The sequence below is a fragment of the Octopus sinensis genome, linkage group LG7, assembly GCF_006345805.1.
Source record: "Octopus sinensis linkage group LG7, ASM634580v1, whole genome shotgun sequence".
Classification (NCBI taxonomy): domain Eukaryota; kingdom Metazoa; phylum Mollusca; class Cephalopoda; order Octopoda; family Octopodidae; genus Octopus; species Octopus sinensis.
The window spans coordinates 17,415,728-17,438,973 of NC_043003.1; the positions used below are offsets into that span (position 1 = coordinate 17,415,728).

The 23,246-nt window shown below is 29.8% G+C and overlaps 1 protein-coding gene across 1 annotated transcript in view; it reads left to right on the plus strand.

Annotated features, from left to right (window-relative positions):
- The window catches only part of LOC115213975 (twitchin), a 280,495-nt gene that overhangs the window by 241,605 nt on the left and 15,644 nt on the right, over positions 1–23,246 (plus strand). Inside the window, exons 86-93 of the mRNA XM_036504380.1 lie at positions 8,490–8,567; positions 10,165–10,267; positions 11,908–12,025; positions 12,939–13,111; positions 14,134–14,185; positions 16,157–16,298; positions 17,754–17,934; positions 19,476–19,718. Coding sequence (XP_036360273.1) covers positions 8,490–8,567; positions 10,165–10,267; positions 11,908–12,025; positions 12,939–13,111; positions 14,134–14,185; positions 16,157–16,298; positions 17,754–17,934; positions 19,476–19,718 — 1,090 coding nt within the window. The remainder of the gene's footprint in view (positions 1–8,489; positions 8,568–10,164; positions 10,268–11,907; positions 12,026–12,938; positions 13,112–14,133; positions 14,186–16,156; positions 16,299–17,753; positions 17,935–19,475; positions 19,719–23,246) is intronic.

The window sequence follows — 23,246 nt, forward strand, 5'->3', positions numbered from 1 at the left end:
TAAAACTGATTCTGGGAATTGAAAGCAGATATACAGAAAAGAAAGCAAAGAGTCATGATTTTATAAGTTAGGACCAAAACTGTGTCATTGATCAAGATGACCATGAAAGTGCTGCAGCATGGCAACAGCCACTTGGCTGAAATGAATAAAAGAATAACTTTTAAATCAAAAAATATATAAGTAAAAATAAAAGAATTATTTGGAAAATATAATACTGAGCTAGTTTTCTCTTACGTGTTAACATATGAAAGCAATATTTAATTAACATCTATGATTCATTTATTATAATATGATATAACATATTTTAGTCGTGAGTACTGATTAAAACAAGTAAAAGATATATATATATATATAGATAGATATATATATATACATACATACCTATACAACAGGCTTCTTTCAGTTTCTGTTTACCAAATCCACTAACAAGGCTTTGGTCAACCCAAGGTTATAGTAGAAGACACTTGCCCAAGGTGCCACACAGTGGAACTGAACCCGGAACCATGTGGCTGGTAAGCAATCTATCTACCACACAGCCACTCCTGCACCTATGCTATACATATGCACTTTAAATGTGTCTATGCGTAAGATCAGAAGCCTGTGATGTGTTCATTCATTCAAACGAAACAAAGAAGAAATAAGTAAACTTCAAGTCCCCAACTATAAAATTGGTGGCAGCAGGCCATGGGCATTGAGCTAATGGTGCTGGTGTTCACATACTATCAGGATAAGTTAAGACATGATACAGAGCCAAAATCTGAAATGATGATTTCTAATTTTGACACCTTACACCAATAAAATGTGGAGAGTCATTTAACCATTTTGGAAGCCTCCTGCATTCTCAAACAAGCTGAGGTGTCTTGAATTCATCTTGTGACACTGGATATAGTATGTAGGAATGAGAAGGTAGATTGATGTGTGCACACATTATTTTCACCAGAAAAAATACGTATGATAATCTCAAATCTACTTAGACCATCATCATAGTTGATGGGCAAACTATCAATGACAAGTGGGTGTGTATGTATATGTATATATATATATCAATGTATGTATGTATATATATATATAATATATATATATATATATATATATGTGTGTGTGTGTATATTTATATATATCTGCATATATATATACATATATAAAAGCATTCATTTTCATCATTCAACATTTACATACATACATATATACATACATATATATATGCATATATATATATATATATATATATATATACATACACATGCACACATATATATATATATATACATACATATACATATATATATATACACACACACATATATATATATATACACACACATATATATATATGTGTGTGTATATGCATATATATGTGTATAATGTGTTTGGTATATGTTTATACAGCTCCTGAAGTTGTTTGGACGGTCTGTAATTTTTTAATTTTAAACTTTCTAGGCAGATAAAATAGCTAAACATTTATATTTAAATATATTTAAATGGTAACCCAAAATAACTCTATACATAGCCCTTTACCTGGAGTGTGGGTTGGTCTGAGCATGTTTCATAGCTGTTTGCAACTGATATGTATAATACATTAATGGAAAGTACTCCTTTAACTGGTACTGATTTTGCCTTACTTCATATATTTTTATATATAAAAGACAAATCAGGGAAACTTTGGTAAGCTGATTCTCTGAGCGAACCTTTTTCATATATTGCCTTTTATAGCATGAGAAATTCTTTATCCTAATCTTCTACATGATATGGTTAGATATACTAGGAACAGAAAGGCAGACAAAACTATATTAGATTGTAGCTCGTCAATGTTAACTCAAATAATGTCCTTGATAGGTATTTTCTGAAACTTCATTTCATGTTAAAATATTATTTAAATTTCTTCCTAATAGTTAATACAGCTAACACACTTGTTTTTTTCTTTTGATTTATATTGGGGTAAAAGCAGAAAAATAATGACTGAATAATTAACTGAAATTAGTTAAATGTGATATTAATTAATTTTACAAACTATATATTAAAATTAATTGACATCGGGAAAACCAAAAGTGTACATTTTGCATATTTAATGAAATAGCTTTAATAACAAAGAGTAAGAACTGTGTTTTAAGCCTAGAATTATTTATCTTTATGTAACTTATTTGGCTTATTCATAAATTAAGCATTATTTAATAAATTTTTCTAAAGGCATTAAGCTGAATTGAAAGAGTGTCAGAAAAATTGCTTTACAATATTTCCTCTGACTCTTTACATTTTGAATTCAAATCTTGCTAAATTCAACTTTGCCTTTCATCCTTTCAGGGTCAAAAAAATAAAGTAGGAGTCAAGCACTGGGGTTGATTGATTTTACTAAATTCCTCCCCTTAAAATTGCTGGCCTTATGTTTAAATTAAAAACAGTTATTTAATATAGGATTTAAGATTAGTTCTACTTTTTCACTACTGTAGGATTCTAAATATGGAAATTATATATATTTAGAAAATTATGATTATAATTATGATTTAGAAACTATCATATTTTTAATTTTTGAAAATTATGATGTATGTTCTCACATTATGATCTGCAGCCTAATATAATTAAATGTTAAATGACTTGAGAATTTTACTTTTCTAAATTTTAACCGAAATATCATATGCATGATCGCTTTGTGAAAATCTGTATTTTTGTGCTTATTTTGCCGTATAGAGCATGGTGTTTTGAGTTTCTTAAACAAATCATGAATTTTTTGATGTAACACTTTTTCCTTGTTTTATTTGTACCTTTATCATATTTTCTCATGTTCAAGATTTTGAAAGTAGAGAATATAATCTTTAGTAATATTAAATAATTTCTTTAAAACATTATGCAAATTCCTTTTCATGCAAAAAATTAATCTCTGCCCTGTAGCTCACCAGATTTTTTCCTCAGTTTTCAGTTAAATTAGTATTTTATAACCAAATTGTAATTTCTCTTTATTTACTTGCTCAGCTGCTGGTTAAGTTGACCTGTTAAGGGTACTTCCTTAACACTGATGGGGGGACAAAGATCAAAACATTACAGCTGGAGTTTTAATACATTAAAAAAAAATCACAAATATAAATTTTCATATGAATAATTGAGCATTTAATATTTCTTTTGTCCAGACTCAAGACCAGAGCACAAAACAATGTGCATTGTCAATTGACTGCCCTGTAGTTTATCATAAGTTTTTTTATGGTTTTTTATAGATAAATGGTGACGTCAGTCCCAGAATTAATTTTACTCTCTTAAGAATAATTCCAAACTAGATAAATATAAACATTTGCAGAGTGTTGGTAAATGTACCCATCCAATTACAGAATAATTCTAATGGATAATATATTTCGTTGTGCGTGGGAGGGGCTCTCATTAAATTAACTATATTAAACTCAAATTATATTATATTATATTATATTAATCAAAGCAACCTTCAAATATTCAGGAACTTATAAACATTATTACAAATTAATAAAACTCTCATATATATATATATATATGTATATATATATATATATATATATATATATATATATATATATATATATATATGTATGTATATGGAATAATTACTATGAAGCATTGTGTAGAATATATTGTATAAAAGATTGTGGGTAAGGCCAAAATAATGCGAAATAAATGCAAGGTAAATCTCAAGTAAACAGATATGTGAATTAATGTAGACTTACCTTGTATTCAATATTTCGGGGTTACGACTCCATTTTCAAGAAATTGACGAATGTTGCCAATGTGCATGTGTGGAGTGGACATGCACAGAAGGGTGTTGCTATAAGGGTGTTACAAGAAACTAGCTGGTTGCTATAGCAACACCCTTCTGCGCATGTCCACTCCACATACACTCACATACATGCACATCGGCAAAATTCATCAATTTCTTGAAGATGGGTTCATAGACCCCGAAATATTGAATACAAGATAAGTCTACATTAAATCACATATCTGTTTTCTTGCATTTGCTTCGCATTGTTTTGGCCTTACCCACAATCTTTTATACAACATATATATATATATATATATATATATATATATATAAATATATATATAAAAACAAAATAAGCAACAAAGATATCCAAGGTAGTGTAGTACAATCGTTTCATGCTACTATATATATATAAATAGATAGATAAATATCAAATTATGCGTGAAAATTATCAAAATATTTTTAGCTTATGAATTCAGTTTACATTTATTTTAATGAGAAATTTTAGCTATTATATTTAAAAAAATACATTTATGCATTTATTTATGATTAAATCTCATACAAATTTAATAATCCTATGAATATTTTAAAAGAAGGTCTTCATATTGTTACTAAATTTAAGCTTCTCTAACTGCTCATTAACATAATCTAAATGTGTGATTACTTTTGATGATTCGTAATTTTATGAAGATCTTCATTTAAAATATTAGTAACTGAAATGTTTACTGTAATACATAATCTTATTAGCATTTCTTAAATTCTCCAAAACACTGAAGAATCTACCAGTGAAATTCATAAATGTCATTACAAACGAAATAATACCTTAGCTAAGAGATTAAAATATATATCAGAATTTATATCTTAATGTATCATAAATTTAAAATGCTTTTGTTTATAGAGAAAAACAATATAAGAAAAAATTGGAAGAAAATATTCAAATCTTATTTGTTATCCAAATTTTCGGATTATAACTTTACACCTTATTCAATGGAGGCATACTGTGGTGCTATGCATTTCGGTTCAACTATAATTTAGGGATGTAATAAGCATTATTAATCCCTCTGTAATATTAATAGAAAAGAGAATAAGCAGAGAAAGGAAAGAGTATGAAAAACATAGCTTCTAATTAATATTTTAAAAGTTCCTGTATCGTTCTTGTTTAGAAATATTTCTATTTTCTGATATTAAACCGCAGAGATATAGAAATGCTATAAGATAGGACATAAAAAATAAATGTTTCAATCGATATATATTTATTTATATATATATGCATATATCTATATACCTTTGTATATATATATATATATATATATATATATATATACATCTATACATATATACATATCTGTATCTATATATATATATATATATATATATACATATATATAATACATATATATTACATATGTAATATATATATAATATACATAATATGATATATAATATATATATATATATATATATGCACGATAAACATTTAATTATAAAAAATATATATGAAGATATTAATCTAGTTATTGGAAATTCTAGTTTGTTATGATACTCAAGTAAAGTAAATATTTATCATAATTTTAAGATCACTTAAAAAAGAAAAAAACCCTAAATTAATATCCACAAATGATAAACTTAACCCCACTCACATTTGGAAGACATTCAGTGCTTACATAATACCTTATCTCTATACATTCTATAAATACTTTAAAATGTGTTTTTCAAAGATGATGATCAGTGATCAAAGTGATGAATATATCCTTAACAACCACAGCAACTACAATTCTACAGAAAATCTTTGGCTCGACCGACATTCCACATGGGTACATTCCAATTGGAAACATTCCACAAGGATACATTCCACAGGAATACATTCCACTGGGATACATTCCACGGGGATTTACACCAGGTTTTCGGGACTTGTAAGTAATAATTACTTTAAAAAAATCAGATCGAAGTTAATGGATTTAAGTAGCTCTGTATCCAATTCCTATTTGGGTTAAGGTTTTATGTTCAAAGCTGAACTTATCTGTCCAGAAACTCTTAACATAATATTTCATAAAAGTTATATTTGTTAATGATTTCATTGTGATGACAATGTTATTTAAGATGGGAATTTTCTCAGGTACATGTTGAAAAGTTATGTAAATGTGGTTGTGTGTATGTATGTCTCTGAGGTATGCATATGTCTTTGTATGTATGTGAGCAAGTGTTAAGATTTTTTATTATATTTAAAGATTTAAGCAGTTTCACAGTTTACACTGATTTTCAAGTTGAGACAGAAAGATGTGGTTTATGCTGCAACATATATATATATATCAGTTATATATATATATCAGTGTATGTGTGTGTGTGTGAAATAGATAGAGAGAGAGAGAGAGAGAGAGAGAGAGAGAGAGAGAGAAATTGTGCATGTCTAAGAGCAAAATGCTATGAATTAGTATCATTGTCCAGACAAATTATTTTTATGTCCAACAAATAGCTTTTTTTATTATTATTTTTCATTGGGTATTTTATGCTTTAGAAGTCCTTAATAGATTCTCTGAAACTTTCTAAAACTGTCATTTCTCTTAAATCATCTCGATGTTGAATGATGATGACACATATTGAAATAAAAAATGCCAAGTTTAAACATTACTCTAACTTATACTTAAATGATAGTTAATCATAATTACCAGTGTATAGATCAATATTTTTACTGGTTGATTATTGAAGCTTGCGGTATATATAGATGACAAAATAATTTGATTGAATTTAAGAGTTTTCAAATTGGGGAATTTACACATTGTAAATTTGAGTATAAATTGAACATAATTATATATATATATACACATCTATATTGAAATAGATATTTAAAAATTTAAATATTATACTGCAAGTATAAGTTTAGTTAAAAGAATGCAGATAAGTTACAATTTTCTTAGTAAAACAAAATACTTATTTTACCAGTATTTTGTTATGGTTTAAACTATGCTTATTAACCCATAGGAGTCACTATCTCTATGCCATTGGAAATCAACAAGATTCCTATAAAATAATAACCAAATCTATGATTCAATACTTAATGTTTGAAGTAGGTATTTCACCACTGCCTTAGTTTGTATATAAATGAAACAGTTACCCTACTGAAAACAAAACAGTGATATAAAATTAGTTTGTAAAATAAATAAGGCACTAACATTAACAACTATAAAAAGGAGGATATATAATTAGACAGTTAAGGATAGATTTACCCTTGTTTGCTAATTGTTAAAGTTTGTTAGAGACAATATAAATTGAAATTATAATTTTGTTTCAGCAGTTATGTATCATTTGTGTTGATTGCACACTGATGTCACGAAAAAAAAAACACATATTATTGAACACTTAATAATAATTGCTGCATGTTTCCTGTCAATAGTTCGCTTCGTCACTACTAATCTCATTAATATTTGTCATTCCGCAGTGGTAACTTAGTAATGTAGCAGTTTTCTAAAACCAATAGAAAAAAAAATTGTTATTTAGTTGATCAAATTCCTAACACTATTATGAATAGTGGTATTATAATTAACATGATGAACATGAACATTATATCATCACTGTCTTATCACCAGTGTCTTTTCATAAACATCATCATAATGACATCCATCGAATCATCATGCTTTTTTAATATTGTCATCATCATCATCATCACAAACATCATATTAAGTTACAATGAAAAGAATCAGAATATTTCTGACTATTGATAATAATAATTGTTTCTCAATAATATATATGTTTATTTCCAATTGGATGCATATATATATATATATATATATATATACTAGTGATTTATCTAGAGTTTCTTTTAAACCAGTTCCAGAATATTGGAGAACTTTAGCCTACTTATGAAAATATCTTAAAACTATATATATATATCTGAATGTAGTTTTATGTCTGAGTTGATTTATAATATTTATACAGAGTAGAAAGGAAAGAATAAAATCAAAGTATTTGATTTTAAATTGTTTCATAATCAAAAAATATATGATAAAATATTGGCTTTCCTTAAGACTGTAATACTTTCTACAAATTTCATTATATATTCGTTTATTATTCTTTTTGTTAATGTTATTGGAAAAATATATATTTTAAGATGGATGCATCTGAAGCATCATATTTTTTTAATTAATTATCTTTGAAAAAAAAAGTTATATATTTATTTGCCTTTAAGAAGTAATATATTGTTTCTGTTCTTAGCAAAATATATATTTAAAATAATAAATGATAACTACAATGTTTTGTTTCCTTTTCAGAAATGTAATTCTGTTTTAGACTGTTTTTAATATAATTTTCTATTATTTTGGGCTTCTATATATGGGATAGTGTAGTAACATTGAAATAATTTATTGGATTAATTTATCAATAATTCTTGTACTTATATATGTGTGTGTACTAAATGAAAAGGAAATAAACTGATGACCAAAAGATGGAAATGTTCCATCGTGACTACAAGCATAACTAACTAAAAGAACGGTAGCAATGGGATTGAGATATTGATACAAATAATTTCTTTGGTTTTAATTTGAAGCAGAATAATGAAAATACATTGAAATTAGATAAGCAACAAGATATTATTTTATGACTAAAATAAGAACTAAATCATGCTTCTAGATAAAGAAACAAACAATAGTATGGCATTTAAAATAGTTCTGTAATAAAAGCAAAAATTATAATTTTGGCCCACAGAAAAGAAAATTTGGTGCATTTATTCAATTGTTTTCTTTTGTTTTTGTTTTTTTTTTACCCAATTATCTTGTTATAGGGTGATCACAGTAATCTTACACACAGAATTCCATCAAGTCGATACAACAAAATCAGGCAGAAGATCAAAGAGAAATACGTAAGTATTAATGTAAAATTTATTATTATTGTTATTATTATTATTATAATTATTATTATTATCATTATCATTATTATTATTATTATTATTATTATTATTATTATTATTAGCATTAGCATGCCAGGCAAATTGCTTAGTTCAAATTCTACCAAAGTTCACTTTGCCTTTCATCCTTTTGGGGGTCGATAATATAAGTACCAGTTGAACACTTGGATTGATGTAATCAACTTTTCCCATTTCCCCCAAATTTCAGGCCTTGTGCCAATAGTAGAAAGGATTATTGATATTATTATCATTATTACTTTTGTAATAATTTCGATAGATGCACATTTTCCTATTATTATCCAGTGAAGAATTATTAAAAACAACCTTGCTTTAAGTAGATGTATATATTTCATGTCCCTCATCAAAACTATTTTATTTACTTCTCTGAAGCTTTTGAGAAAAATATAAATATCACAAACCACATTTGGATTTATAATCTTGATTTCATATACTTATGATTTTAATCTCTGGAGTGTCATTGCTGTTCTTCAAACAAATATTATCCAGTGAAATATATCTTTTTTAATAAACTTGTAACTGGCTATTGATTAAGCGGAATGCTTGTCTCTAAAAGGTAGCCAGCAGATTAAGTGATATTAGCTGAAGTTCATACCAGTGTTCTTGAAGTTTAGCTGTTGCAAGATTTATCTCTCATTTTATAAGAACAGCAGCTGACTGAAATCTCACACATTTTGTTCTTAAAAGATATCATTCTTGGAAAATTTGAAGGCAGTCACACAATGATCCAGTTAAAGTGCTGTGAAAAAGTTATAAAACTACATGTTTCCTTATAATTTATCCTATCATTTTAACAGTTTTCCTTCTTAAAATCATAGGGTAAGAAATTATTGCTATATTTAATAGCATAAAAGATACGTGGGCATATTAGACATAACCCAATTTCTGTATCACATATTCATATATGCTTATTGTATATTAGTTTTCTCTAGAGAGGGTTATTTTGTTATTCAAACAATTTTTTGTTTTCTCATCAGATGAATTAGCGCTTTCTATGATTAGGCTTTGAACGTTGTAAAGTATAATCATTAACAAAACAATAAAATATATCTTTCATGTTCCTTCCACCCGTCCTGTGCCAGTAGCTTTGCGTTTTCAGTAATACAGTAATAATCTGATTCATGATTGATAAGATATTTAATCAGTATATATTTGTAATCGATGCCTTACCAGTAAAAGTGACAACAATGTGTATGTGTGTGTGTGTGTGTGTGTGTGTAAAGTGGTACATATTCATAAATATTTAGAGAGTAAAAGTAACAATTACACTTGTGTGTATGCAAATATGTATATATACATATCATTTTAATTTTCAATATTATAAATATATTATTGTTAATCAGAATATTTTAATGACAATAATTCAAAATATTACTTTCTTTCGTAATATTTTCAAACTGTTTTGCAAATGCTGTAGATAGTCCTAAAAATGTTAAATAAACGCTTCTAAAATAGAAATTATTAGCATTTCCGTTTATTTTTATACCTAATAAAAATGTTCTCAAACTAATAAACATTTTTTCTCCTTATCTAGGCTGATTGGCCTCAACCAATGCCCGCCATTGGTCGTATTGCTAACTTCAGTTCATTGCGTAAACACAGACCCAAGGAGTACCAGATATATGATACCTACTTTGGTAAGGACCATCTTATCTGATTAAAATTCAATTATCTAACTTTAATATCATACACTTTTACCCTTTTTACTGATTTCAGCGATTCCACAGTGGTCCCATTAACACACAGTGATATTGTATATCTAAGTTCTAAAAAATTACATCAGGAAACTGATAAAAATCTCTAGATTATATAAAAAATCATTACAATAAAACACTTGTATCAATGTGCAACTGAATCACACATGATAAAATAAATAATACTAGTGAATTTAAAGCAGCAATCTTTGATAAGCAATTCAGTTGTAATTATTTTTACCAGATAAAATTTTGAAGAACTATAAAGTTAAAATTATAAATCAAGAAATCAATTATGATTCGTGAACAATCTTCATTAAAATAGTTTGAAATATATTAATTTAACTTCATTCGGTCAGCTTCTTTTACTAATATTGTACATATTGGTTGTCCAAGATGAATGCAATATAGTGAATATTATTAAAAATATGTAATAATAATAATAATGAACTTAATTCATACAGTGCTGAGGTGCACTGCAATAGCTGCACTATTGAAAATATGCAATATTTTTCCCATCATGTGATTAAACTATAAAGACCAGTTATTCTAATAAAAAAGACAAATAAGAAATATTAAAAAGTAGAAGAAATCAAAATCGAAATCAAATTCGATGACTGGCATCCATGCTAGTGGAGTGCTAAGAGCACCATCTGAGCGTTATCATTGTCAGAGCAGCTAACTAGCTTCCATGCCGGTGGCACATAAAAATCATCATAAAAGCATCGTTACCAGCGTCGCCTTACTGGCACTTGTGCCGGTGGAACATGAAAAATATTCGCGTGAGGTCATTGCCAGTGCTGCTGGACTGGCTCATGTGCAGGTGGCATGTAGAAAACACCATTGCCAGTACTGTCTGAATGACCCTCGTGCCGGCAGCATGTAAAGGCACCCACCACACTCTCGGAGTGGTTGGCGTTAGGAAGGGCATCCAGCTGTAGAAACTCTGCCAGATCAGATTGGAGCCTGTTGCAGCCATTTGGTTCGCCAGTCCTCAGTCAAATCGTCCAACCCATGCTAGCATGGAAAGCGAACGTTAAACAATGATGATGATGATTTGCATACCCAATACAATATTTACATAGCACCCTTGTATTTATCTGAATACTACGTTACAAAAAGCTTGATAAACATTTTATACGTGTGAGATATATTCACTAACATACTTTTAGAATATATGAAAGAGAGACAAAATGTTTATAAATCCATTAGGATGCACTATAAATATTTTCTTTCATATCAATGTAAACGAACCTATTACAATATATTAATAAAAAGTTTCAGATAAATGTTTATTACGATATCAGAGTGACTATGAAAATGATTAGAATACAAATATCAAATTCCAATAATCTGTTGTGTCTGGGGAGAGTCATTTTAATTTTTATGCCTTTTACACTCACCGGTAAAATTTGCACTTATTTCTTATTTTTATTTTCCTAAAATTTTCGTTGCGTCTTGCAACCTTTTCAATAGTCTTGACTCATATAAAGAATCTTGCAAACCAAATCAAAAAACGAAATTCCAATAATGAAATATAATAGCAAAAATGCAATCATAAATATTATTTGTGTCTTATTCAGATCGCCGTGAAGCTGTTCCTCGCTTTGTGCGTAAGCCACGTAATGTTTTGGCTGGTGAAGGCCAAATTGCTAAATTTGACTGCAAAGTCATTGCAGTTTCACCTCCTATTATTACATGGTATGTATCATAATTTATAATCTACATTATATATGTGAAATTAATTATATATTATAATTGTTTTAAAGGAATTAAAATTTCTCATCTGAAATTAACAGGGTATATTTTACTTACTTGAGAGGTTAGCATGCATTAGCTTCTCAACACCTGTTATAAAGACACCTCCTTCTCAACTACAACTTCACTCTGCCAAAGGTGGTTTTTCATTGAGTTACCTGGCAACCTTAATATTGCCAGTAGCACAAAAAACGTACACACTACACTCTGTAAAACGGTTGGCATTAAGAAGGAAATTCAGCCATAGAAACCATGCCAAAGCAGACAATGGCGCAAAACCCAGTCCTCTGGCTCATCAGATTCTGTTGAACCATTCAACTCATGCCAAGAAAGAAGACCAAATTTAAAAGACGACGATGATGATGGTGATGACGATGATGATGGCAATGATGATGATGATAAAGACGATGAGGATGGGAATGGCTATATAGTTAAGATGTTCACTTCACAACCATAGGATCTTGGGTTCAGACTTTTACTATGACCCCATATTGTGATTTGTGGAGGCACATGGCCTAGTGGTTAGAGCAGCGGACTTGTGGTCGAGGGATCATGGGTTCAAATCTCAGACTGGGCGATGTGTGTGTTTATGAGCGAAATCCCTAAGCTCCACGCAGCTCCGGCAGAAGGTAATAGCGAACTTCTGCTGACTCTTTCGCCACAACTTTCTCTCGCTCTTTCCTCCTGCATTTTGCAGTTCACCTGCAACGGACCGGCGTCGTGTCCAGGTGGGGAACATATACGCCAAGGAAACCAGGAAACCGGCTCTTACGAGCCAGGCATGGCTCAAGAAGGAACAAACAAAAAAAGAACATATTATGATTTATATTTATTTAAATTTTTTTTTTTCTAATAGGGCAAAGGAAGATTCCATACTCACTCAGAGTGTAAAACATATGCAGAAATACAATAACAACGAATATGAACTGAAGATCAGCAGACTGAAAGTTGACGACAAGGGTGAATATGTTGTAAGAGCAGAAAACTCTTTTGGTAGCCGTGAAGAAGTTGCTATACTTAAAGTCGAACGTAAGTGCACCTTTAACGAAATTTTATTTCATATATTAATTGAAAACAAAAATCTTGCATTCAATATTTTAACATCTGTGATCAGTTTCAAAAGTATATAAAAATAAATAGCTTGGCATTTTAAATTATTGTGTATATATATATGGTGGAGGTGCATAGCTTAGTGGTTAGGGTGTCAGCATCGTGATCGTAAGATTGTGGTTTTGATTCCTGGACCGGGCGATGCGTTGTATTCTTGAGCAAAACACTTCATTTCACATTGCTCCAGTCCACTCAGCTGGCAAAAATGAGTAATCCTGCGATGGACTGGCGTCCCATCCAGCTGAGGAACACATACGCCATAGAAACCGGGAAACCGGGCCCATGAGCCTGGCTAGGCTTTAAAAAGGTGAGAAAGAAATATATGTGTGTATGTGTGTGTGTGGAGGTGCAATGGTCCAGTGGTTAGGGTGGCAGACTCACAGCCGTAGGATCATGGTTTTGATTCCCAGACTAGGCGTTGTGAGTGTTTATTGAGCAAAAACACCTAAAAGGTCCACGAGGCTCTGGCAGGGGATGGTGGTGAACCCTGCTGTACTCTTTCACCACAACTTTCTCTCACTCTTTCTTCCTACTTCTGATGTACCTGTATTTCAAAGGACCAGCCCTGTCACACTCTGTGTCATGCTGAGTCTCCCCCGAGAACTATTTTAAGGGTACACGTGTCTGTGGAGTTAATTTCATGAGCAGGCTGTTCCATTGGTCTCATCAAATTGAACCCTTGTCGTCATAACCGACATAGTGCTATGATATATATATATATATATATATATATATGTGTATGTGTGTGTGTAATATATGTATTATTTTGACATTTTAAACTCTTTATTTATCTGTTTGTGTACTAATTTTTGCTTTTGGGTTTACGAAATTTAAAAATTCTAAAAGTTTATTTAAAAGAACATACACCAACTTTGATTGGAACATTTAGAATACTCTGGGAAACTTGATAAACTGTAAATTTCCAATTCTTATTATTTCAGCAATGAGAGAAGTCAGCCGTCAACCATCTAGCCGTGAGAGTACACCTAAAAGGTAATTCAACTTCACATGCAAATAAATTTTGTTTTGTAATCTAATTACAATTATATTGAAATCTGATAAAAAAGTAAAATTATTTTGTTAAGTGCTTATAATGTTTTATTATTAACATATTCTTAGTTTATGTACTTCTAATTGTATTAAAAGTAAAAACACAGGTCTTAGCAATTTCAAAAAAAGAAATAAGCTACAAATTTATATTCTAACTTTAAATTTCAAAATGTCTATCCTGACCCGTACATAAAATAATAATAATAAATAAAGATACTAAACACTAACCAATGATCATGGTGATCAAAAGTCTGAGATTCAGTTTTTAATTGGAACAAATTATGAATTTTGTATCTGATGTGTCGATAGACATTAACACCCTTGTGTGATTAAAAGGTGGATTTGTAGAAATTTTACATGGCTGTGTGGTAAGTAGCTTGCTTACCAACCACATGGTTCCAGGTTCAGTCCCACTGTGTGGCACCTTGGGCAAATATCTTCTACTATAGCCCTAGACTGACCAAAGCCTTGTGAGTGGATTTGGTAGACAGAAACTGAAAGAAGCCTGTTGTATATATGTATGTGTGTGTATATGTTTGCACGTCTGTGTTTGTCCCCCAACATCACTTGACAACCGATGGTGGTGTGTTTATGTCCCTGTAATTTAGCGGTTTGGCAAAAGCAACTGACTAAAGCCAGTGCTCCAGCATGGCCGCAGTCAAAGGACTGAAACAAGTAAAAGAGTAAAAGAGTAAAGAGTAATGTCTTGTTGAGACACAGGAGGAGAAGGCGTTGAAGTCTCATGTATTGGTAGTCAGAAGTTACATCTGTGAATACATTGCTTTGCCCCCACTTCATTAAAATCATATATCCACAACCAAGGATATAAAAGTATCACTAATTGTTCTGGGTTGCATAAGATATGAAAAACAGTTATTCTCTGTTCTTCTCTAATGTAAAAATGGTTATTTATAATGTCTGAAGTTTTATTGAGTTTGATATTTGGTAGAGACTTCTGTCCTAAACATCTTTTACAAAATAGTAAACTGTTTACAAAATAGTAAACTTCAGAAGAAAGATATTGTGGTGACCATTCTTTCAGCAATTTTCTGGTTTTAAAACAAAACCCCACATAGAGATATCTGCTTAATGAATTATCTATAACTCTAGTTATTAATCTAAAATATATTTCAGTTATTTTGCTGTATCTTAGGAGGGTCATTATGTCAATAATAAACACATGCACTGGTTCTATTTCACTTTTATTGTTATTAATTGATTAGTTAACATCTAATCAATTAACTGATCAATTGTTTAATTAATCACTGAGTCAATCAATCAAGTTTGTCAAAGTCCTTTCATCACCATTCACAACCTCATCAATGACATACCCTCTCAAACCCAGACCTGCTACAGGTTTTCTATTATCACACATCTTTACATCTTACGAACCAAATGCAAAATTTAACTAGATTATGTAAAACATGTTAGATGAAAGACAAATCTCATGATAATATCTTAACCTTTTCGTTACTGTATTTATTTTGAGATGCTCTGTGTTTCTTTCGATTATTTTAAATATAACAAAGAATTTAGTAAAATAACTTACAGTTATCATTCAGCTAGTGTTAGGAACATAAATTGTGACTAAGGTTTGGTGGAAGATTTTAATTCAAAACTTATGGAAACAAGACATTTGTACTACAGACCTAGGAGCCGTTTGAGCCGGATTAGTAATGAAAGGGTTAAGCATTGTATGCATAAATGAAATCATCATATGATTCAAAGTTACATTTTTTCTAATATTTATTTTGTATAACATAATTACAGACGTCGATAAAATGATATCATTACAGTACAGTTAATGGTCGTAGCTTCCTTAGTATATGGAACATTATTTTTCTTTTATTCCATTTAAAAAAATATTGATGCAACAAACATTTTTGAGTCAATTACTCTGTTTTACTTCAATAGGAAGCGTGTGTCACAAGAGAGAGCAGTTGAGAAACCAAAGGATATTCCTCCTTCATTTACTTTTGATCTTCGTGAAAGAATTATTCAGCTTGGTATTGGATTCAAGCTTCTGTGTACAGTCGCAGCTTTGCCACATCCAAAGGTAAATATACTAGTTTAACTACAATAATCTACTTATGTAATAGAACTTATCTAAATTTTAGCATTCAAATTACTTTGTCAAAAGTAATGCATATTTATTCACATTGTTTTGAATTAATATGCATTGTCTCATAGCTTAAATATTTCGATGATGTGATTATTTATTTTCAGAATGACATTGTGGGATAGGTGTGAGAGGTTGGATCTGGCCAGTTTAAATCATAACCTTTTAGCATTCAGATTATTCTGTCAAATGCAATGCTTATTTATTCACATTGTTTCGAATTAATCATGCATTGTCTCACAGCTTTGAAATTTTAGTGAGGTCATTGTATGTTTTTAGAATGACATTGGAGGGTTAGTGGGAGAACCTGGGTCTGGCCGATTTAATCATAAAGCAGGTAGAATAATTGGCCAGATATGGCCAGTTTAAATGGTAAAGGGTTGAATTATAACAATGTGTTATAGTGTGTTATGGTGAAGGCACGTGGTCAAGTGGCTAGAGTGTCACACTCATGACCATAAGATCACGATTTCAATTCTTAGAGCCGGTGATATGTTATGTTCTTATGTAAAACACTTCATTTCCCATTGTTCCAGGCCAATAGTTCCAACAATAGCAGGGAATTTAACCCTTGCATTGGACCAGCATCCCATTCGGTGGAGATGAGAGTATTGTAATCTCAGTTACTTTTATTCCATGGAAACTGGCTTAAGTTCCAGCTTTATGAGTTCTAGGTCTCAAGACACCCAAGTGTTTGTAGTGTAATACATAATATGTATTCTTCATGAATCATTATGAAATTATTATTATTATTATTATTATTATTATTATATGAAGGTGGGAGCTGGCAGAATCATTAGCACCCTGGATGAAATAATGCTTAGTGGTATCTTAACTAACGCTAAGTTCTGAGTTCAAATTCTGCTGAAGTCGACTTTGCCTTTCATCCTTTCAGGGTTGATAAATTAAGTACCAGTTGTGTACTGGGGTCGATCTAATCAACTGGCGCCCCCTCACCCCAAATTTCAGGCTTTGTGCCTATAATAGAAAGGATTATTATTACTTTTATTAAATTCTACTTCTCGGAGCTCTCAATTTTACTTGCTCCGGTTAATTCTGTGAAAGCAGTTAATTATGTTGTCAAGGGTCTCAAAGGGTCTCTTTCCATGAATTATAAGATACGGTACTTAGATGTCAGGTATCATTGAAGATACTGAACACCCAAGTACCAATCAAAAAATCCTTGCTGTCTCCAACAGAATAGTTTTTTTTTGAGTATGTATTTATCCTCATATCAGTTTCAATTTCTCTGACATATTTCTCAAACTTGGTTGTTGGTGCTCCTACAACTACTGAAATGGCAGTTACTCTCTGTTATTATTATTATTATTATATTATTATTATTACTATTACTATTATTATTATTATTATTATTATTATTATTATTTGCAGGTCACATGGCTTAAAGATGGTAAAGAAATAAAGACTGGTGATCATTATATGGTTACTTATTCATATGGAATCTGTTCATTAGAAGTACACACAGCTGAACTTTCTGATGCTGGTAAATACACATGTATTGCAGAAAACTCACTAGGAGAGGTTCAGAGTTCATGCCGAGTGAATGTTGAAAGTAAGTATTTATTTACATTTGTTATATATTTGAAAATCTGCCTCCATAAACTTTGTTCAACAAATGCAAGTATATGTATATATATACATATATACAAAATTGCACCATTTGAGTGTGATCGTTACCAGCATTGCCTTACTGGCACTTGTGCTGGTGGCATGTGGAGAACAACATTTGAGTGAGGTCGTTGCCTGTGCCACTGGACTGGATCCTGTGCAGGTGGCACATAAAAAACACCATTTGAGCATGACTGTCACTAGTACTACTTGGCTGAGCCTCGTGCCAGTGGCATGTAAAAGCACTCACTACACTATCAGAGTGGTTGGCGTTAGGAAGAGCATCCAGCTGTAGAAACGCTGCCAGATCAGATTGGAGCCCAGTGCAGCCATTTGGCTTGCCAGTCCTCAGTCAAACCGTCCAACCCATGCCAGCATAGAAAGCGGACGTTAAATGATGATGATGATGATGAGGTTATAGATGGTTTCAATAACTATTTGGATACTTCTCATCCATTAGACAAAATTCCGAAGTTATCCTTCTTTAATCTGAGTGCTCCAAACTACCATCAGAATAACTGTTGTTCAGTTAAATGGGAAAATCAAAGAATATAAAACATTCAGACATTAATGTTTTGCATTAATATACTTCAAGCTATATATATTATATTGTACATTATGTTATATATATTATATTGCTCATAATAAACATAATAATTTTTTTTTGTTAGTATATTGTGAGGAAAAAATCATTTATATACATTTCCTTTTCTCTTTGAAAACTTGTCTGTGTCTAATTTCTGTCTCAACAAGCAAAATGAAGATGGCATGACTAATTGTTATATTAAATGCAACATCTAATATAAATACAAGTTAAAATCCCAATTCAAATCCTGCTAAATACAATCTTTGGTCTTGAACTATTCTATTAATAATTGAATCAATTATTACTATCACTTTTCTAAAGAAAATTTCCAGTTAATATAAACATCATTTAGGCGTAGGAGTGGCTGTGTGGTAAGTAGCTTGCTTACCAACCACATGGTTCCTGGTTCAGTCCCACTGCGTGGCACCTAGGGCAAGTGTCTTCTACTATAGCCTCGGGCCGACCAAAGCCTTGTGAGTGGATTTGGTAAACGGAAACTGAAAGAAGCCCATCGTATATGTGTATATATATGTGTGTCTGCATTTGCCCCCCCCCCCAACATCGCCTGACAACCGATGCTGCTGTGCTTACGTCCTCATAACTTAGCGGTTCGGCAAAAGACACCGATAGAATAAGTACTAGGCTTACAAAAAATAAGTCCTGGGGTCGATTTGCTCGATTAAAGGCAGTGCTCCAGCATGGCCACAGTCAAATGACTGAAACAAGTAAAAGAGTAAAAGAGAGCTTGTTGAGTTTGCAATCAACTACCAGACATTTTGCTTCGTTTGTAAAATATGCTCAACCTGATCTATTGGGGGCTATTTACAATGATTAACTATATGTAAATTTAAAAAAATTCTATTGATTACTAATACTGCAAAACTATTTTCTTTTTATAGATCGCATAGGTGATATAAAGCAAAAACCAATTGGCTTAGATTTGTCTAAGCAGAAACAGAGCAGAATTACCCGTGTTGCAAGACGTACCAAAAATCTTGATGATATGCTTAATTCTCTTGACAACGAGGAAAGTAGCAGCAGACATTCCTCACGCACTACTACTTCTACTAGTGAGGATGGAACAATCAGAACAACTACAACTGTTCAATCTTCATCTTCATCCAGCAGGACAACACACAAAAGTATGTTTAATGGAGATTTAATCTAAAAATGTTCTTATATATATATATATGATGCAAAATACAAAAAATCTTAAAACAAAAAGTCATTTTAAAATACAATTAATTATTTAAGTTTTCCAACTTGATGTTGGTTCAATTGGCCTAACTCTACTAGACTATATTTTCTGACAATATTTATTAATATTAATACTGACTTTTTTTTTAACAAAAAAACAAAAAGGAGAAAAGACAATCCTTTTAAAGATCTCTTTTGTATTTGCCAAACCTTTAGTATTTATTAAAAATGAAGGTAACCCTAATACAAATCATATATGCACACACACAAACACACACACACATAAATACTGAATTTATCAGAAGTAAAACTGTTAAATGTAATTAATGGTTGAATAGCATTATCATTGTCCCAATAAAAATATCTCAAGTTTTCTACTGAGATATCTGAAGTAGTATATAAAAAGTGTGAAAAATAAAGGTGGTAATACTGCTACTAATAATGGTGTCTGGCATGGTACAGGCAACACTAGTAGTTAAGGAAAAGAATTCTATTTATATATTCTAAAATAACAAATAAAAAAAAATGAAAATAAAATATTTTGCAAATTAATTTAGCAATTCTGAGGCTGTGCACTTTCTAGAAGGTAAATGGAAAAACAAGAAAGATCTTGTTTTTAAGTATTTTATTTTACCTGAATTCACTAAGTTTACATTAAAACTTACTTCATGCATATATAACAACACATTGAATCTAATATCTAATTATTTCAATGATTAGATTTAATGGAGTAAATCTATTAAATTTCTTATATGCATTTTTTATTTATATGTTCATCTTTAGCACGAAAAAATTCTGATTTCTTTATCTTGTAAGGAAAAATAAACTAAAAGCAGTTTGTGAATTCTAATAACAATTTGCCTTCTAGTTTGTACGGCTGAAAAACTAAGAAAAAAAATATAGAGAAATGAATAGAGAACTGACTAAAGTTTTCTTCTTTCGGTTGATTTATTTGAAGGAAGAAATTTAAGTGTAATTCATTAACCTTCATTTTTTTTTCCCTATACTCCTTCCTAGTAAACTTTCCTTCAGCCTTGAAATTTATCTGCAATGAATATTAAAAAAAAATAATTTAAATATCTCAGTTAAAAACTGAAGAACTTAATAAGAATACTAAGAAAAGATTCTGTTGATCAGTTAGATCAATTTTATGTATTAATTTAATTAATATTCTGAAAGATACTGAATTGACCTGTGCTATTAAAATTTGCTTAAATTTCAACAATTGTATTTTGTTTCGTAAATAAACTTTTTCATAAATTATTCATAGAACTTAATTTTTCACTTAGAATTGTTCTTAATCACCGTCAGTCATTTGCTTTGTTTATTATTTATGGTTCACAATTATTTTTATGTGCTTCATCACAGTAATGAGTTAAGTTTGGAGAAATAACATAACCAATCATCATCTACTTAATTAAATAAATTGAATATTTCTCAATAAGAAAATTAAGTTAATATTATATGATTATTTTAATACAAAATTATCATGTTCTAAATTAAGTAAAAACAATAAAACCTTTCAAACAAAATGCAAGGACAAAATAAAAAATATTAAGTTCATTAAGAAAGTTAATCCAAGTTATTATGCTACTATGAAAGAGAATAATACTGTCACAGAATAGATGATTTTATATCTTATTTTTTTAATATTTCAAATAGTTGAATAAAATTATGTATAAAAAAAACTAATTTCAATAATCTATAATTATTTTGTTTTAACAAATCCTTCTTAATCTGAAGGTTAAAAAGTAGTTTGAGTTTTTCTACTTAATTTTACAGATATTTATCTGCAAGAATTGAAGAATACTTTTGCATACAATTCTTTAAATCATTGTAATTAAATTAAAATGAATTTTGCTATAGTGCTACTTTTAGTAGTTCATAAAGTACATATACAAAAGGTACATAGAAGGAAATCTTTATTTTAGTAAAGAAAGTGAGGAGGAAGTCATATGACATCGAGTTAGAGTTGTATGCTACTTATATACATAATAATTTGGTGGCATAATGTGTTATATTAAAAAAAAAGTTCCAATAGATAGGTTTTATTTAACAGATTATTCAATAAACTTTTCGAAGTTTTCCATCTGATGTATTTTTATTATTATTATTATTATTATTATTATTATTATTATTATTATTATTATTATTATCATAAGACTGTTATATTTTAATGTTGTTAGTGCTGTATTTCCAAATTGTAGTCCAAGATATATACTTCTAATTTCATACACTATCAATTGAATTTTATAAGGCTAATTCAGTTCATAAACAATGTTTATTGCAAAATACATATGTGTGTTCATATTTCTAGATAGCACATTTAATATTTAGTATATGTGTTTATGTGTGTGGTAAATGATAAATATCCATCAATTCTCTTTTTGTTAATTGCCTTTATGAAACACAGCTGATGGGTGGGGGTGAATAAGAAATGAAGAAAGGAAAAACAATTATATTTCAACTGTCACTTATTCTATTTATCGTAATTTGTTGCAAGCTGTATAGTATTTGCATCTTTTTCATGTAGAATAGAACTTAAAAAAACTAATAACTGTACATTGCATGAATGGAATCATCTAGAAAAATTATTTGCTTGCTTGAATTAGCTATTCAATTGATCTCATACTTGGTAGATTTTTAAAAGTGTTTGGTACGTAGAATTTAATATGTGAATATCTTTTTCACACTAGATGATCTTAGTCACTGAAATTATTAACTTTTAAGATAATCAGAAGTGAAAAGACATATTTATCAGCTCATATTTTTTTGCAAGAAACTATAATTGTTTATAAGGAATCAGAATATAGTTTTTCTTCTGGAATTTTTTTTAGTTTAAGTGTACTGTTTTTGATGTTTTTTATGCTTCCTACAATGTTTTTTTTTTCTCCAGAAGACAGTATTTTGTATATGTTATTTCATTAGACTTATTCATTTCATACCATCTATAAATCAAAATATTTTAACTCAATTTGAAATAGTTTTAAAAATTTCCAATTCTAAATAATTTACTCTTGAATTGAACAGAATATATCATGTTTATCATGATACTCGTAGTTATGCAACACCAGCTAAATATATATACATATATATACAATTAGTTTTCAGTCCAAAAATATTTTTTCAACTGAAATAAATATGATATTAATCAAGAATATGTGAAATTAGTCTAGTGCTTGGAATTATTATTTGATGTAGAGATTTTGATGTGCTTTAACTGAAAATTTTTTCTCTATATTAGTTGTGTAGAAAATTTTGCTACTGTCCAAGTTTAAGTATATATTCTAATATTGTTCAGGTATACTCTGATCCCAGAAACAGAAAATAATTAGCGTAATTCATTAACAAATTGAAAGATTTCCATAAAATACATCTCTTTAATAGTTAACGGTGGTGCATCAGCATGGCCGCAGCTCTGTGCTGAAACTACAAGAAAAACAAAGGTTTTCCTTTCATGTCAAAAATATGCT